Raw genomic sequence first — 14,986 nt, forward strand, 5'->3', positions numbered from 1 at the left:
CTTTTGCCGCTGAGCTAAATCCCCAGCCCCGAAAATGAAATTTTTAAAAAGCCATTTGTAACACTGAAAAATTGAAGTACTTTTAGGAGAAAAATCAGTATTATTAAGATAAAAATTCTCCCAAAACTGATCCATAAATACAACATAATTCCAATAAAAAGTGGGTTTTCTCATCAAAAGTGACAAACTAATTCTAAAATTTATAAGGGGAAATGAGTAAGTTCCGCAGTACAATGTATGCTTAACATGCACCAAGAACAAACAAACAAAATACAAAGCACCAAGAATAACCTAAATACCTGTAAAAAAAAAGAGTTGTAAGATTAAGAAAACTTGATTTGAAGACTTATTAAAAAGCTATTATAATGAACACAAAGATACGCTGTTGGCATAATGATAGACAAGTAGGTCAATGGTCCATTTATAAACTCCATGAAAGGATCCACTTACACATACATGGACAACAAATTTTAACGAGTGTAGAAGGAATTCAGGAAAGGCAAATGATGCTGGAACAAACAAATACACAATGGATGTTTCACTTTCAACACTTCAAGAAAAAAAATAAAGATCTTTGGTCAACAGCTTACATCATCTATAAAAATTATCTCGAAGTAGAGCACAGATCTAAATCTAAAACCTAAAATTATAAAACTTTTCAACACAATTTGTAAATAAATTCAACACTGAATTCATCAAAACTAAAAACCTTTGCACTTTAAAAAACAATTTAAGAGAATGAAATATCAACCAAAGAAAGGGAGAAAATATTTGCAAATCATTTCTGATAGAGGACTTCTTTGCAGAGTACATTAAGACATTATACATTTATTAAAATGGCTAAATAAAAAGGCTGACCATATCAAGTACTGATGAGGAATACCTATGGAACTCAAACTTGTAGGGGGACTAGAAAATAGTAAGACCTCTTGGGAAACTTTTGAAAAACTGCTCATTTCTTACGAAGTTAAATACACACTAGCCATATAATTAAGCCACTCCGTCCTGTATTTACTCAAAAGAAATAAAAATATGTGCACAAACATTCTTATTAGCTTTATTTGTAATAGCTCAAAACTACCTAAATGTCTACGGACAGGTGAATGGAGAAACTATAGTTGTGATGGTTTGTATCTAGAATGTCCCCCCAAAAGCCTCATGTAATGAGAGGTGGTGCTTGTGGAAGGCAACTGGATCATGGGGTACTATATTCATCAGTGGATTAAGCCATCACTAAGTTCACAGCTCGAAGTGGCATTAGGAGGCATGCCTGGTTAGAAGATGTGGGTCACTGGGGTCATGGCCTGGAAGGGTATATCTCTCTCTTTCCAGCTCTTTCCTTCAATTTCTCTCCTTCCTGACAGCTATAACAGGAGCAGCTGTCCTCCACCAGATCTTTCCACCATGCCCTTCCTGCCTTGGAGCAGGTGACTATGAATTAAAGCCTCTAAATACAGTAAGCCAAAATAAAACTCTCTCCTCTGGTACAGTTGTGGGTGTTGCATAATGTTTGCCAGCGATGAGAAAGTGACTAAGACGAAAGTGACTAAGACAGAGATATTACCATACAAGGGAATAAGACTTAATAATAAAGAAGAATGAACTACTGACACAAGTAATAATTTTAGTTAATGTCACAATAAATATGTAGTGAAAGAAGACAGACCAAAAGCAATTACATAAAGTTCTAAGAAATACAGACTAATGCATAGCATCCAAAACAGGCTGGTAAAGTGGACACGGTAGTACACACCTTTAATCACAACACTCTGGGAGGCTGAGTCAGGAGGAAAGTTCAAGCTCGGCCTGAGAGACTTAGTGAAACTGAATTTATCTCAAAATTAAAAAGAAAAGGGGACAGGTGCCAGGGATGTAGCTTAGTGCAATGGCCCTGGATTCAATCCTCAGTACCACAAAAAAAAAAACAAAAACCAGTAACTACATTGGTGGTTGTAGGCAGCTGAGGTATAGACACTAAAGGGGAAAACCTAGAAAGGACTCCAAGGAAACTCTGTGGTGTACATGATCATTATCCTGATCATGGTGAGGTTTCATGAGTGCCCATAAATAGCAAAATGTATTGACCTGGGCATAGGTGGTGGTGCACACCTGCAATCCCAGCACTGGAGAAGCTAAGACAGAAGGATCTCAAACAAAGCTCAAACAAGGTCTCTTCCCGGCTTTGTCTCAAACAAAATATAAATAAATAAAAAAAAAAAAAAACAAAGGGGAAAGGAGAAAGGAAAGAAGGGGAAAGTGAAAAACAAAGAAAAGAAAAAATGGAAACATAGCTTTTGTAAATGGGGAGGGAAGAAAGAGTTGAAGGCAGGGTAGAGGAATGGGGAAAAAAGAATCAAGTTATAGCATGCACAGGTACAAATTCTCTAACGATGAATGTGATCACTGTATATAACTAAAATATACCAATAAAAAAATCATAAAACAAAACGAAACGAAACAAAAACCTTAGTAAAGTGTACACCAGAAAACTTGCTTTCTGGACAAAATACCTCCTGTTTGAGGCTACTCTACAAGAAAGCTGTTACTTCTCCTTTTCAATTATTTTAAAATTTTTTTTATTATACTTAAGTAACACAAGTAAAGTCATTTTTTCTAATAGTCTTTTCCAGTCCTGCTTTTCTCACCAGGGTTCACTAAATTCTCTCATAAACATATATGGACTCTTGCATACACTTCCATGGTCCAGGTGTCAAGAAACAAAATACATTTAGTTCAACAGTCAGATTCAAAACAACTACCATCACCAACTGAATACCACTTCAAAATCTCACAGACCAACATATATTACTCAGTAAAGTTAGAACAAAAACCCAAATCAAAACCCTTAATCATGAATCCTTTGGGATCACAATTTTCATCAACTAAGAATTTTTTTGTAGTACTCATTTGTAGTTTTTTTTTTTTTTTCTTTCTTGGTAGTACTGTTTTGTAGAATTCCTCCCTTCTGTTTGTTTCTGGAACATGTGCATTAGTTAAATGTTGACCTGGTGAATCTAATTTTATTTCTTTTTTTCCCTGCAGGGACCTTACACAGTATACTGCTATACAGCTGCACTAAGAACAACTGAAATCACCAAAGACCTCTACACTAACAAGTCTAGAGAGAGGGAAAAAAAAATTTTTTAAACATTCTACTACAAGGTAAAAGTTTTCCCAAATGATTAATTTTATGTAAAAAAGGAAATGGAGGGTTTTTTAAAAATTTTTTTTAAATGTTTATTACCTTGTTTCTGGTTTATAAGCTTTTTCTTAGGGGAGATGTTGCTAACTAAACAAGCATTCCTGCAAACTGAGGAATCAATCATACACCACATCACTAGTGTTCTAGTCTTGGATGCAACTCAGAATATGCCTTCCCTCAAACGTAATACATTCTAGTGAAAAGAAACAACCTATATCAATATATTAAATTTTATACAGAAGTGCATGCTATGAAGAAAAATAAAGCAGGAATAAACAGGACAGTGTAACCATTTTGAGTAGTCAAGTTACAATACTCTGAAGGAGGATGTCTGGCAAAGAAGTAAAGAAAGGAGAAACAGGTAACTATGCAGACTCTGAGGTAAAGGGAAGTGCAAAGGCCCTGGAACAAACTATCCTTCCTTTTAAAAGTTTTATTCTAGCTTTTGGAAAGCTCTCTTAGGCAGTTTTTCCTAAACTTAGTTTTTCCTAAGATTCAAATCTTTTTACCTGACTGTTAAAGAGTTCAGGGATTTGGACTGAATAATTCTTTGTCGTAAGGAGGATATCCTGGGCATTACTGATTAGTAGCCTCCTTAGTCTCTAAATGCTATATATTAGTACAGTAGCACTCTTGGCCCCCCTGATAAAAAAATGAAAATGTCCCCAGATACTGCAAAAGCCTGTTGCAGTGCATAATCACCCTAGGTTGAGAAGAACTGCTATAATTCGACCTGGTGGGACCAAATAACAATGCATAAAAGTAACGATGATGAGATGACATTTGGGCATTTAGTACATGCTGAGCACTTTAATGGGCAAAACTGTTCCCCTTTTACAGCTGAATAACGTGCAGAGGCTAAGCTACCTGCCTGAGAGCAGACAGTTAACTGAATGATGGATCTCAGATGTGACCCAAGGAGCTCAACTTCAGAGCTCAAGCTCCTAACCTCAAACAAGTCGGACTCAAAGGAAGCCTAATTTCTTTACTAACAGATAATTCTTCATGTACATATATGGAATCACAATGTACTATAAACATGTATTAACAAAAATATTTTTAAAACAGTAAAACACACACACACACAGACAATTCTCTCTATTTGAAGAGAGCTCCTCTTGTGAGACTCCTTAACATCTATCCAGAGTTGGCCTAAAATTCTCTTAAATTCTTAGTTCCTCAAGCTTATAAGGCATCCAACTTCTTTGTTTTCTTTCTCCTACATATATGCAGAACCAATGGCAACAATATTGCAGTACATAGTAGAGTAGCTCTTTTTTCTATTAACTGAGACAGTTCGGGGTGGGAGAAGAGATGATGGCTGCCATATTGTACTATTGCTGTCTATCAAGTTTTCAACTACACCCTTAAGGTCTTTTTCCACATGATAGAAAAATGTCTATTGTGAAGACATGTTACCTTAATCAATATTAAGGTTTTTCAAGTGAACCAAGAAGTTCATTTACATTTAGCCCAACAATCCAGCCTCACAAGTAATTTTGGGTCATTCAGTATATTATTCACTATTCCTCTTTCTTCACCATTGACTGCAAATGTGGTAATTTATTTCCTCCAGATGAACAACGAAACAAAGCAAAGAACAAAGCCACCTCCCAAGATCAACATCGCTTTGGATGAGTTCATTCAAAATCAAAATTAACACAATCAACTAGCAGGTAACTAATTCCCTTACCTTATACCCATGAATTAAAAAACAAACAAAAAACTGCCTAAAAGTTAAGCTTAAATCCAAATATACTGCCATTACTTTACTAACTACATCAGAGAAAAATCAAAGTTGGGTCTATCTATTTTTAATAAACCCATTCCACAACAATTTTCAAACCCATTCCAAAATACTTCTCTTCTAGTTGGTCATAAATTATTCTTTTCATTTTGTATTTCAAAATATTATAATTCTTTCAAAATCAGGCCCAGATCTCCCATCTTTTAGCAGTTCTTACATTCTGGTAAAACCTTCAAAAGATCACAAGTTTACTGATACTTTTAAGATGATACATGAAGTCTCCTGTATCCTATATGACACTATGTTTCACACAGCCCAGGAAACAACTCATACGCCTATATTGACTTTCATACTTTGCTTTGTTACATTTTTTTATGTTGGTGGCTTGTTCTTCCACTTTGACAAAGAAGCTTCAAAGAGCTGAGGTTCTTCCCTGGTTATATATACCATTATACTTTGCTTGAATACCTTCTGCCTCTTCTGTTGGTGCTAGCATTTTTTAAGTCTCAGTTCATGTGAGCTTTAGTTTTCCTGATTTTTTAAAAGCGTTTATTTTTTATACTTTATTGTGGCTTTCGCTTCATTTTAAAAAATAATATGTATATCATTAAAGAGCTCACTTTGTAATCACACTAAGGATTTTTTTGGTCAGAATATATCAAAATTATATTTTTACTTAGCTTTCTAAGATGTTCTTCCTCTTTGAAGAAATTTATGCTTGTGGAATCACATTGATCATTTCCCTAATCAAGTATCAGAAGAACATCATGCAATTCTTAAAAATTTTGCCATAGGAGATGATTTTATGACACAAAGAATGTTTATAATTTTCCCTTTTTTCAAACAATAGATTATGTAACAGTACATACAGCAATATCTAGAAATCATTTTAAAGTATACATGTTAGTCTTTAAATATATTTATATACAAATGCAGAAAAAGTTTCTATAACAAAATATTTGAAGTGTATTTCTTTTGATAGTACAATAACATTTTTATTTTCTTTCATATACTTTTCTGTGCTTACCAAATGTATGCAATGCATACATACCTCTTTTATACTAAAACAGGCACTATCTTAAAAGAATCAGCAGAACCAGAGGAAGTATTCCAAAAATTACCCAGCTCAAGATTCTGCTTTTATAACTGTAGTACTCTCAGAAGCTTAAAAAAAATTTCTATACCTAAAACCACACCAAAAAGCCAAATGCATGACCCCCCCCACACACAGAGAAGTCATGCTAACCATCAAAATGACCATTTATATTTTTAGAAATTAAAATTTAAAAACCTTACATTTTAAGGAAAATGTTATAAACTACTTATATACATTAGAATAATTTTAAAATACTGAATATCCCAAAAGTGCCTACAAAATGAAGGATTAGTAGGAAGTATAATGACAGAAGGAAAAATATATTATTTAAAATTTTCAAATTGTGCTAGAATTTTTTGATCAGGTGAGCAATGTCACCTATTAAGATTTAAAAGCTCACTGAAAAAACAATTTATTTAGAAATTTTATCTGATTGAAAATCAATTTGTACTAATCCAAAACTTATCTGGCTTATTCTCTGCTTCAGCAACAGTATCTAGATCATCTGTTCACAGTGTATGTTCTTTAAGACTAGAAAGTAAGTTATTTTAACCAAATGACCAAGTAAGTTATTTTAACCATTTTAACTGTAGAAGTTTATTGTTCAAATACATTTAGTCCTATGAAGTACTATTATTAAGTAATTCAACTAGTCCTTAATTCATCCAAAAGTAAAAATATATTCAACCTCACCTTTAGGAAATTATTTCAATTATTTCATTTCTTTATCTTGAATTTTATTTTCAAATATAGCAAAAATATTTCAAATTAGTCTTTTCTTAAATTTTTTATATTCAGAAAATATAAAACCAAACAATACATTGAAATAAAAAATGCATCCAACCCCTGAAAACAATAAAAATATAAGCCATTTATTTTAAATAATGCCATTAATGTGACAAAAATATATGATCATTTACATCTAGAAATGTAAATGGTCATAATGAAAAGAAAGCCAACATCTCTCTCAATCTTCTCATATAGCATATATGTATATAATTATAACCCAGAGATATCATGTAATAAATGAATACACACCTTCCTTTAGTATATGCCAAGGTAGACACACAAAAACAAGAAAAAAATTTTGCAATCAGAGTATAAAGGGATTCTTTTCTTTCAAACAATGCAGCACTGAAAGCCAGGTCAGCATCCTTGGGCATTACTAGGAAACTTTAGCACATCTGATATTTCCATCATCTTCAAGATTCCTCTGAACAATCAGAAAATTTTCCAGTCTCCCCCTACTTCACCTGTCCATAGACTTCCTTTAGTTTCCTCCCTCTACTGTGTAATAATGCTGTTGCAGATTATTTAGGCTTTAAATGTTCAGAGATCCAACCCCCTCTATATATTAATTCAGTTCATTTTCTCACAGACACTGACTCAGCCGTGGGTTGTGCAGCACTGACGTTTCTAACCAAACAGCATCTTGCGAGCTGTGATCATCCCATTTCTCCATCTCTGAGCAGTGATTGGACGTTGTAATTGATAGACAAGCAGAAGGAAACGCAGGAGACAAGGGCTCAGAGATATGTAGATATGTTGCCAAATGCCATCTGTAAAGCTAATTCTAGCTCTGCCAGCTTGCCAGGTTTTAGAAAACTAGGATACAGCTAACTTCCTTTATTCCCTTCAATATTTGCCCATTCATTCTGAACAGTAAAGCTTGTCTTTAAAGCCAGAGAGAAAATATTACTTGGACTTTTACTAATCTACCCAATAAAAATTTTTTTGAGCAACCAAACTTTTCCATTCTAAACTGATGGTGAAACTGGGACTACGGAGTGACTTACAAAAGAAAACTGACAAGCTCATACTTCGTGCAGCCTCAGAAGCAATGAGCATGCGTACTTCTACATGGGAATGAAACCTTGCGGCAAAGTCTGATATTCAACGTATGATGCATTTATCTTTAGTAACCTGAGCAGACTGCAGATGACTGAAATTTTATAAACTCATATTCTATACAATTCAAAATATTCAAGAGCTTTTAGCTTATTATTTACCTAGACATTTTAATATTATAAAGAAGAGGTGTTCTTTTTCTTTTTTTAAACAGCAAAAACTCCTCTAATTCTTAACTCAAAGAAAAGGTGTCACTATTCAGGCCAAATATTCCTCAAGTGAAATGACCTTTAACATCTTTAGCAAGTTATCAAGCCCCTCCACTATGGTATTAACTGCACAACAATTCACACAGGAACAAAGTTATACAACAATTCACAGAGAAACAAAGTTCACTAATTTTTAGACTATTTGTATACAACTGAAAAGATCACAGGTATCCTGAAGTTCAGCTATGTCCAGAACAGTTTCTCTGTCTTATCTTTTATATTACAGCACTATACATATCGAGCCTATATTCAAAAGAACATTTAGAGATGAATACCTTCAATTGTAGTAGATGGAGTAGCAATTATAAACAAACCCTAAAATGTCAACATTGAATACATACACATAAGAAAGTAACTATTATTATTACTTTCATAAATTAAAAATTTCTTTGGATCATAGCCAGCAAAGGTGAGAAAAAAAATCAAAAGTAAAAAGCTAAAAATATACGGTATTTTATATATATATATATATATATATATATATATATATATATATATATATATAACAACATAGACTTAAGGATGACTGGCATCATCTACAAAAATTGAACCAATAAAGATAACAATGATCATTTCTTTACTTTTTATTCATTTAAGTCATTTTATTCATATCTCGAGTTAGCAATATGGTAGTTTAAAAACTATAGTCTCAATCCTCCTGATCCCAAGTTGGCCAAATGACATAGTTCTTGCTAATGAACTGTAAGCAAATACCATAGGAATTTCTGAGAAATTTAATTTCCTGATATAAGTGAATCCCTTTCCCATTGTCTCCTTAGTCTTGTCTAGAAGGTGTATATGATGCCTACAGCCACTGACTACAAGAGGAAAGCCAAGCAAATCAGAGAGTTTTAACCCCTAGGCAACTAAACATACATCAGCCATTTCCTACTTCTGTAATTCCTATGTACAAAATAATAATAATAATCCTTAACTTATGCCACTGTTTAGTGTGGTTTTCCTTTACCCAAACATCCCTTAGTAGGTAATTTAAAAAAAAAAAAGGGGGGGGTAAGTAGATAGAGGAATAGATGAAACAAAATCTCTATGAGTTGCTAACTTCAAGCTAGCTGATGGGTAGCAGAGGTTCATTATACCTGGCCTATTACAGTATGTTATTTAATAGTGAAAAAGGATGAGAAACTTGTTCACAAATTCCACTTTGCCATCTACAAGTTGGACAGCTTTGGGAAAGGCTATTAACCTCATTTTTTTCATCTGACAAATGGAGGCTGTAGTTCTATCCAGAACTCCAGGTTCAGATCCAGTCAAGGTAATCCCATGAAGGTCCCTGACAGAAATGTCCTTCATCTACCTTAATACTTTAATCATCTGAGGATTAGCTTGTCTTTATTTTCCTCCAGTAAAGTTGATACTGATTCCTTCTTTGAACTTTATTTTACAATTCACGACTACAGTTTAAATTCTTTGTAGTCTTGTAATTGAACCATCTGTGGTTATTAAAGCATTCCATGTTATCTTGACACTCGGGAACTGAGGATACATTCTTAATAAAGTTTGCTGGTTGTTAGTTTTTAAAACTTCTCAAAAAGTAGGTAACTATCAACTCCCAATGTATCATATTAAGAAAGTCAAACTGGCTGGGGATGTAGCTCAGTGGTAAAGTGCTTGCCTACCATGCACAAGGCCCTGAGTTCAATACCGAGTACCACACACACACACACACACACACACACACACAAAATTAAAAATAAAAAAGTCAAACCATACTTTTTTCAATCTGTTCATAAAGAAAACAAACTCTTAAAATCAATTTATTGATATTTTTATTTGACTTTCCTGTTTCTCTTTCAAACAATCCTGTGTAGCTAAAAAGAGCACCAAAATTACTGATGACACAACCATCCACAAGTTATATTTCAATATAACAACAGCAATGGAAAAAAAAAGTACTGTACATTTTTGTTTGTTTTTCTTCCAGCACCAGGAATCAAACTCGCAACCCCACACTTGCCAGGCAGGCACTGTGCTGCTGAGCTAAATCCCCAGCCCCAGTAATGTACATTTTTATAAATTTTTTCCCACTGTATGCACGTAGCTTTTAAAAAACAATGACTTATTTCCACTCCTGTCATTTCTTCACTTAAGAATGCTATATTGTACATTAACAGAAAAATAACTATTAGGAAAGGTATCATAATTCCCCTGAAAACACACATATAAAACATAGTAGATAATATAGTCCCATATATGTGATAAAATTAAAACCTCTTTAGTCTCAAAAACAATGAAAACCAATTAGACTCCCACTCAGAGGACACACACAAAAAACACAAACCAAAAACATTCATACCACTTGGCATATACTTACAAATTAATAAATCCAACTTAACATTTACATTTTAAAGCCTCATCACATCAAAAGTCCACTACAGTTGAATTCATCTTCTCAAAAGATTTTAAAAAGTAACTCATGTTTTCTAACTTTAATATACAATTTAAAAGAAACTGAACCATTTCTTTAAAATTACAAAAAGGATTTCAATTATCATAGCATTTCTTTAAAGAAAGTTGGTATAGCTGGTATTTATTATCTTTTTTGAATAGCTGGTATTTATTATCAGTGATAAGGACAATTTTATATTGAAGTAAGTTAAATGTTCAAAAATATCCTCTAAGTGATATTCATAAAGCAAAATTTTCTATGAAAACATGCTTACATACCTGTAATATGCGAAGTTTATGAGCTGTCAACACCTTAAAATATCAAACCACAAAATACTCTAAATGAAGCATTCCTCATTTAATTAGTCACAGAGCACAAAATGAAAGTTTAAAAATGAATATATAGATGAGTGGAAACTTTTAAATGAAATTTCATTTCATGCATCAAATTTTAAATGACAAGTAGAGTTATTCTAGAAAGATTAATTTTCCACTAGGATCAATGTGACAACACAATATAAATTCACATGGTTAAAAATGTATACAGGCAAACATTGACACACACCTATAAATTACCATGTGTAATCTGCATACTTAATTATTTATAGCATAAAAATAACTTTCTATTCCAGAATTTCAAATACAAAGAACAGTTCTGTTTGCCAGTTTCCAATTTAACCAATTAAAATCACAGGGTCAACTAAGATTCTCACATAATTTAGACAACAGTATATATCCATACAAATATTAAAAACTTAAGGAAAGATGTTTTTCTAAAAATTATTTAAGTAGAAATACAAACATGCACAATACTGTACTTTGTAAACTAGTCTCCCCCACGTCTCTGACAGGACTTGCCACAAATGCAGTAGTAAGTAGTCTTTATAATCAGATTTAGCAGAGTTTTGGTATGTGCAATACGTATTTTCTACCTACCTTGAATGTTTATAAAGTTTACGAGGTCTACTATGCAATTTCCGATCCCAATTCTCTGGATCACTGGAGTTACTGTCATAGGGATGAGGCCGTCCTGCCATCCCACTTCAAGTTTCCTCACACTATTGCTCTGAGAGCACACATGTAGCACCCATAACCTACATAAAAGAGTAGTGTTTACCTTGAAATCTATTCCATGTAGAATGAAACAGCCATAGAATTTTACATACTTGATATTATTCTGACATATTTTTAAAGTGACAAATAGATCATAAAATACTAATCACATATCAGGTGAAAATAAGCCCCATAAATTTTTAGGTACTTTTCATTTCAATCATCTATTAAATTTGCTATCCTTATGCAACAAATTAATAATACATTATTTAAATTTTAATGAATATACTTAATTCTTGTTCAAGGACTTCGTGTTTCTAAACATCAATATAAAATCAAAATGGTAAAAGCTATTTTAGTTCTTTTGGAACACTTTTTTCTGTGTGTGTGGTAGTGGGCATTGAACCCATGGCCTCCACAGTGACCTTATTTTATTTATTCTTTAAAAACAGAGTCTCGCCAGGCGTAGTGGTGCACACCTGTAATCTCAGCACTCAGGAGGTAGAGGCAGGAGGATCGTTGCGAGTTCAAGAACAGCCTGGGCTACAAAATGAGCTCAAGGCCAGCCTCAACTGCATAGCGAGACCCTGTCTCAAAAAGACAAAAAACTAAAAAATAAAAAAAATAAAGACAGGGTCTCACTAAACTGCCCAGACTGGGCTCTAAATTGTGAGCCTCCTCCTTAGCCTCCCAGGGCTAGGGTTATTAGTGTGTGCCACCATGCCTGGCTGAAGCACAATTCTTAATCACTAAAAGTTAAGATGCTTAACAATCTAGTAAGACCAAATAACAATGTTATTATTTCTTTAACCAAGTTAATGACCCAGAATAGAAATTTAATTTTTGCTCAAAAATAAATATATATGTTTCCTGATGGTGCAAATTACCACAAAACGGCCTTATCAGTACAATCATATACTTAAATCTTTCATATACAGGGCTTGTACCTTAAATCTACTATAGTTCTATGAAATTATAAGAAAACAGCTTTACAGAGTACCTTAACTAAGCACTTTTAAAAGTATATTCATTATCCAATTTAATCTTCACAATAACCTTGCAAAGTACACATTAGAATCTCCACATACAGAAGAGAAAACAGTCTCAGAATTTTGGTAATTTTGTTGAAGTTCATAATGCTGGCCAATGGTAAGATTATAAAGAGCAATAAGAATTTAATACACATGTTGTTTTTGATCTTAAAAAATGCTCTGGCTGGGCGTGGTGGCGCATTCCTGTAATCCCAGCACTCAGGAGGCTGAGGCAGGAGGATCATTGTGAGTTCAAGACCAGCCTGGGCTACAAAATGAGCTCAAGGCCAGCCTGAACTGCATAGCAAGACCCTGTCTCAAAAACTAAAAAAGAAAACCCTCAGACTTGTTTGAAAATAGATCAGAATTGACTTTTAGAATGTAAATACCAAAAGAGAAACCAATGACAAGCAAATTTATATAACTCTGTCCAAATTTAAACACAGTTACATAAATTTCACATAAACCTAGGTTTCCTGACACCCGGCCCTAAGCTGGCTTTGACAGAAGCAAGTTCAGGGAAGTTGTATGTAAAAGTAAAAGTGAAATTCCAAAACTGGGAAAATACTCTATTTTCCTGAGTTTTACATGGTATTTCAGTACAACTTTGCAAACACCAAAGATATAACCCCATTAAAATTATGACTTTATCAAAATAAGTAGAAGAAACTGTTTCATTTCAGAGAAATTATTTGGCTGTTTCATAATTTTTCCTTGTAGGTACTTATTACCTTCTTTCCAAAAACAATGGAAAAATCTCATAATGAATGAACATCTTTGGTTTTTTTGAGACAGGTTCTCACTCTATAGTCCAGGCTGGTCCTGAACTCACTACGTAGTCCAGGGTGGCCTTGTACTCACAGAAATACTCCTGCCTCAGCCTCCCAAGTGATGGGAATAGGCGTGCACCATCACGCCCAGCTTTGAACATCTTAATGTAATATATGTGGGTAGGTACATCAATAAGTGAAACAAAAATGGAAAAGGTGAAAAATGAGTACTGCACAACAGCTAATTCAAATCCTTAAGCAAACACTATATAGTTTATTTGCTGAAGGCACCTAGAAAAAGAAATCTATTTCCTGAAGGATCACTGGATCATTAAAAAAAATCAAACAGGTGATAGCTGAACATCAAAACCATGAAATTATTTTGAACACAAAAATACCTCAATTTCATTTGAGATTTTAATTATAAAAATGAAAATGTTTCTTTTAAAGGAAATATCAAAATTTCAATGTTATATCATGGCTGAAGTTATCTGTACTGAAGAGATGAAGCAGAAAAGAAAAAAGAGAATGAAATGAAACAAAGGGAAAAGTTGGGAAAAGTCACCACAACAAAGATAAAAACTATGAAGAATCGTAAGAAAAAAATAAGGAAAGAGAAAGATGTAGCAGTTTAGGATAGTCTGTAAAATGAGAGTGAGAACATTTTCTCCTGACTTCTTCAGTCTTCCAGTAAACTGTTTTAGGGATTGACATTTTTTTACAAGGCCGTTTTCTCTTCCTTACCCTTAACTATCAGACACACACGTGACTAGGATAGCCACAGACATCCTCTGACGTGAAGAACAATCCTAAGGGACAGGAGGCAGTGACCAAAAAACTAAAGTACCAGAAATGGGTAAGGGAGATTCAGATGCAGATATTCTACCATTATTACAGTGGGTGCTACACATCTAGCAGCAGGGAAATTGCCAGTATGTGTTCTCCTAATCAGTCTTACTGAAATTAATAAACATGTATTTTACAGGAAAAAAAACAGAAGTGTTCACATAGAAGTGTTACCGGGAAAATAATTCCCAATCTGTTAGATGTCAGAAGTGCTGAGTTGTAGCCTCACAACATCGAGCAATGAAGTTACAAACCGAAGGAGGAAGTTAGGAGAGTGCTACTGGGAATAAGAAGAATAGCTTTGGATTTCCGTGAGGGTCCCAAGTGGGTGGCCACTGAGGCTTTGTCAAATGTATTTTAAATAGCAAAATCACAACGCGGGTACAATGTGAGTCAAACAATAATTAACCTAAAGGATTACAAGTATGTGTAGTTGCTTAGCTAATACTGATCCGAAAGGGAAACGAGCCACAGAGCAAGGGTATATGGAAAGAACAAAGGCATTCCTGGAAAGGGAATCCAGATGTTCTGGTCAGCCGTCCCTGTGTGTGATGCCTATCCGGGCTCACTGGACCAAATGTTATTAATCACAGTATAAGCTCAAGGTACTGTTTAGAGCTAGGGAGGCTTGCAGGTCTGGCTATTCCACCTCCATTTTGAGGCCTGGCTCTCTTCAGATTTCCCTCCAGCCACAATCTCGCTGTGTCTCATCTTCTGC

General features: G+C 34.0%; 1 protein-coding gene and 1 long non-coding RNA gene across 4 annotated transcripts in view; one reads left to right on the top strand and one right to left on the bottom strand.

Annotated features, from left to right (window-relative positions):
* The window catches only part of LOC102017118, an 8,986-nt gene extending 923 nt beyond the window's left edge, over positions 1-8,063 (top strand). Inside the window, exons 2-4 of the long non-coding RNA XR_260208.2 lie at positions 3,043-3,162; positions 4,779-4,878; positions 7,424-8,063. This is a non-coding gene — a long non-coding RNA (uncharacterized LOC102017118). The remainder of the gene's footprint in view (positions 1-3,042; positions 3,163-4,778; positions 4,879-7,423) is intronic.
* Positions 1-14,986, bottom strand: part of Btbd10 (BTB (POZ) domain containing 10) — a 60,901-nt gene that overhangs the window by 29,887 nt on the left and 16,028 nt on the right. The window contains exon 2 of one of the 3 annotated variants that reach the window (XM_005380311.2): positions 11,505-11,662. The exons of 1 other annotated variant lie outside the window; for it this stretch is intronic. In XM_005380311.2, coding sequence (XP_005380368.1) covers positions 11,505-11,605 — 101 coding nt within the window. In that variant the 5' untranslated portion in view covers positions 11,606-11,662. Of the gene's footprint in view, positions 1-7,083; positions 7,325-11,504; positions 11,663-14,986 lie in introns of those variants that run through there. One more of the 3 variants, XM_005380310.2, reaches the window with a different exon arrangement.

The sequence above is a fragment of the Chinchilla lanigera genome, unplaced genomic scaffold, assembly GCF_000276665.1.
Source record: "Chinchilla lanigera isolate Chin_1 unplaced genomic scaffold, ChiLan1.0 scaffold00013, whole genome shotgun sequence".
NCBI classification, from domain to species: Eukaryota; Metazoa; Chordata; class Mammalia; order Rodentia; family Chinchillidae; genus Chinchilla; species Chinchilla lanigera.